Source organism: Cannabis sativa, chromosome 6 (genome assembly GCF_029168945.1).
Source record: "Cannabis sativa cultivar Pink pepper isolate KNU-18-1 chromosome 6, ASM2916894v1, whole genome shotgun sequence".
Classification (NCBI taxonomy): domain Eukaryota; kingdom Viridiplantae; phylum Streptophyta; class Magnoliopsida; order Rosales; family Cannabaceae; genus Cannabis; species Cannabis sativa.
In genome coordinates this window covers 5,135,347-5,139,035 of record NC_083606.1, presented here as the reverse complement: position 1 = coordinate 5,139,035, position 3,689 = coordinate 5,135,347, and the positions used below count along the sequence as shown (strand labels likewise).

At 34.3% G+C, this 3,689-nt stretch overlaps 1 protein-coding gene across 2 annotated transcripts; it reads right to left on the bottom strand.

Moving 5' to 3' along the window:
- Positions 1-995: 995 nt before the first annotated feature.
- LOC133038724 (uncharacterized) lies at positions 996-3,267 on the bottom strand. Of its 2 annotated transcripts, XR_009688241.1 has the most exons (3): positions 2,691-3,262; positions 1,547-1,627; positions 996-1,267 (listed from the first exon to the last, which is right to left on the bottom strand). XR_009688241.1 is itself a non-coding variant. In XM_061116929.1 (2 exons), the coding sequence occupies exons 1-2, from the start codon at positions 3,060-3,062 to the stop codon at positions 1,550-1,552; spliced, it is 450 nt and encodes a 149-aa protein (XP_060972912.1). In that variant the 5' UTR covers positions 3,063-3,267; the 3' UTR covers positions 1,454-1,549. The 2 variants fall into 2 exon arrangements, 1 of the variants encoding a protein (XP_060972912.1); XM_061116929.1 differs by lacking the exon at positions 996-1,267 and having other exon boundaries at positions 1,454-1,627; positions 2,691-3,267.
- Between the last annotated feature and the right edge of the window lie 422 nt (positions 3,268-3,689).

Genomic DNA, 3,689 nt, shown 5'->3' with positions numbered 1-3,689 from the left:
CGATTGAACTGGATTTCAATTCCCTGAAAGTATATTGAATAAAATGTTAATGTTTCATTCACCACATAAGCTTCAGCAATCGAAGCTTCGAGATATGAATGATTTCTAACATATTGTTTGTGCACCGCCATACAACATTCAATAGGATACATCTATCTAAAGTGCACCGGGCTACCAAGTATTGCCTCGTTCGGAAGATGGATAACCGAATGCACCATAATATCAAAAAATGCATGAGAGAAAATCATTTCCAACATGCATAAAATAATTACGATGTCTTTTTTCATCTTCTCAAGATCTTTCACATTTAAAGTTTGGGAGCAAAGTTGCTTGAAAAAGAAGCTTAGATTAGTAAGTGTCTTTCGAACATTCGTCCCCAAAACTAATATAATTCCAATCGGAAACAACTGTTGAATCAACACATGATAATCATGAGATTTTAGCCCAGAAATCTTGTCATGCTTAACATTCTTTGTTAAATTAGCTGCATAACCATTTGGAAACTTGACAGATTTCACAAATTCACAAAAGTCTCGACGCTCGGTGACACTAAGAGTGTAACTAGCAAGAGGTTTCTTCCACTTGTCCCCAACTTTAAAAAAGTGTAGTTTCTTTTTTATCTTCATATCTGCCAGATCAAGTCTTGCTTTTTTGGTATCTTTCGATCTCCCGTCAATACTTAAAAGTGTACCCAACACAATATCACAAACATTTTTTTTAATATGCATTACATCCAAATTGTGCCTAAGTGACAAGTTTTTCCAATATTCAAGTTTAAAGAAAATGCTTCTCTTAGACCAGTTGAGCTCGATAAGAGTTCGTTTACGCTTCACCCCCCCAAATTCTTTGTGTTTTCCTAGTAGTCTTATTTGTAGATTTTGCGATTGCTTCAATATATTTTCTGATGAATACTGCTTAGGTGGAAGTCAAAGTTCTTTATTACCATCAAACAATGCACATTTACTCCTCCATTCATAATTCATATCAAGAAATCGTCGATGCCTAATATACAAAATTTTATTACGAAATGGAATAGAAGTAGTTTTCTCATTGCAGGTAGGGCATGCCTTATACCCCATTGTGCTTTAACCAAACATCATAGCATATGCTGGATAATTATTATTAGTCCATAAAATTGATGCCCTCATAGTGAACAAGGAATTGTTGTATGCATCTCGAGTTTCAACAACGTTCTCCCACAACATCTTCAACTCCTCAATTAAAGGCTTCATAAAGACATCAATATCTTTGTCAGGTGAATCAGGACCTGAAATCAGAAGAGACAACAATAACGATTGCGACTTCATACACTTCCATGGTGGCAAGTTGTAAGGAATCAAGATGTAACACCCGTATTTGAAAATTTGATAAATCAAAATTAATCTTATTATATAATATTTATAAAATCTCGTAAGTCGGGATCCCGAGTTTATAACCATGTTGAAAATACATATGCAACATATAAAGTTATAATATATTATTATTATTTTTTTACAAATTACAGGGCAATACTAAAATAAAACTCAAATTGTGATAAGATCGAAACCTTTCAGGTTGCACTGCCACGATATGTACAATCCTTGTCGAACCCTAACTCACTACTCCACCAGCCAAGCTTAACCCTTACCTACACAAGATAAGAAACTGATGAGTAGAAAAACTCAGTAAGATAAACATATAACAAATTATAAAGCCGACTTGTGTCTAGGTGCCCATACACCTATTCACAAGACTAACCAAATGATTAAGAACGTTCTTAATGGGTGGTGCTATTGACCATGATTTCACCCACTACCAGTACTATGATTGTACTGCGGGACTGGCACTATGTTCGTACCACTATGATAGCACCAATAGTACCCAAGAGTACAATTGGCCATGATATCACTCTTAACCAGTACTGTGCCCGTACTGCCGAACCGACATAATGGTTGTGCCACTATGATAGCGCCAATTAATATTCTGGGGTGAATATCACTCTTAACTAGTACGATGCTTGTACCTTTGCCTAGTACCTTTGATTTGACCTCATTGCCCATTTGGATCTCATGGTTACCATTTGACTCTTCAAAGGTCTTCAACAATGATTTGTCATATGTGACATGAAGGTGGCACATGTATCATACCACCATCCATTCACTTTTCCTTGCACGGAATTCACCTCACTAAGAGTAACAATGATATCCTCCTCGATAGCATTTACTTTGGGTCCCTTAAAGTCTTTTCTATGCTTACAATAGCATAGTGTCCAAGTTTTCCACACACAAAACATGGACCTTTTCCACCTTTGAATTGATTTGGTTTAGACTTTGGACCCAAGTTATTATCCTTTTTGGTCTTTCCCTTATTCTTATTAGGAACTTTGGAAGTTGCATATGCTTTGGAAGTCTCTTCATTAGACCCCTCCACAAGCTTATCCCTACATATTGATTCCTCATCGATTCGAATATGTTTTTGGATTTCTTCCAAAGAGTAATCCTCATTTTTATGAAGGATTCTCTTCCTATAATTCTTCCAAGATGGTGGCAATTTTGCCACTATTGCACCAACTTAAAATGCCTCGGGAAGTTCAATTTTGAGCACTTTTAATTTATTAACAATAACTTGTAACTCATGAATTTGAGGTAAAAGAGGTTTACCATCAAGAAATTTTAAATCAAAATATTGAGAAATTAAAAATTTCTTGGTACCTTCCTCCTCGGTCTTGAATTTCTTTTCAAGGTGATCCCAAATTTCTTTGGCATCCTTAGTGTCGGTGTATAGGTCATAAAGCCTATCCGAGAGTGAGTTGAGGATATGTCCTCTACATAGAAGATTGTCATCTTCTCTCTTATTCCTTTGTGCCTTGACCTCATCGGTATCCTTGTCGGTAGGTGCGGGTAAGGGCCCAAGGTGGACTCAAGAATATATGCAATCTTGAGTGTGGTTAGGAGGAACCTCACCTTGTCTTGCCACCTAGTGAAATTGGTGCCATCAAAGCGGTCCAATCTCACCAAGTCTTGGTTCATCATCTTGATAGTTTCTCCTTCCATTGAAAATAATAAAAAAAAAATCTTCTTCATTGTTAGAAATAATAGAGAGATTACAATGGAAGAATAAAATAAGATGAATAAAAGACTAAGACAATTACAACTCTAAACAAAATATTACAAGGACAATATATTAAATAAAGAGTTACAATCCCAAAGCACAAAATACAAATAAAAGAAAAGAGTTACAACTCAAAACTCAAAGATACAAGTAAATGTAAACTATATAAAAACATATATGTATATATAATAGTGTATATATATATATGATATAGAATATATATATAATAGAGTATATATATATGATATAGAATATATATAATAAATGATATAAAGTAGAGATATAAAGAGTGTATGTATAGTATGTATATATAATATATATAATACTATATAGTCAATATATAAATATATGATAGTATATATATATGAGTATTTAGAGGAGAACAAGAGAACAAAATAAAACTTGAGAATAGAACAAAACAAGAAAGAAGAACAAACACCCAAAGTGGAGATGGGGATCACCAAAAGCTTGAACAAAGTTTCTACACCTTTGTCTAAGAAGATTATTTCCCCCTCTATGAAACACTTAGGGTTTTGTGGAAGTACTTCTAGGAATTATCAAGCCTTAGAACTCTCTAGCTTTTTGTTTGAAAGATAAAA

Excerpts from the sequence above, each read along its gene's own strand:
- LOC133038724 (XM_061116929.1), bottom strand. The coding sequence starts at position 3,062 with ATGAAGAAGATTTTTTTTTTATTATTTTCAATGGAAGGAGAAACTATC. Across the intron at positions 1,628-2,690 it reads ATTCAAGACCGAGGAGGAAG|GTAAGGGTTAAGCTTGGCTG; the intron begins GTACCAAGAAAT and ends TATCTTGTGTAG.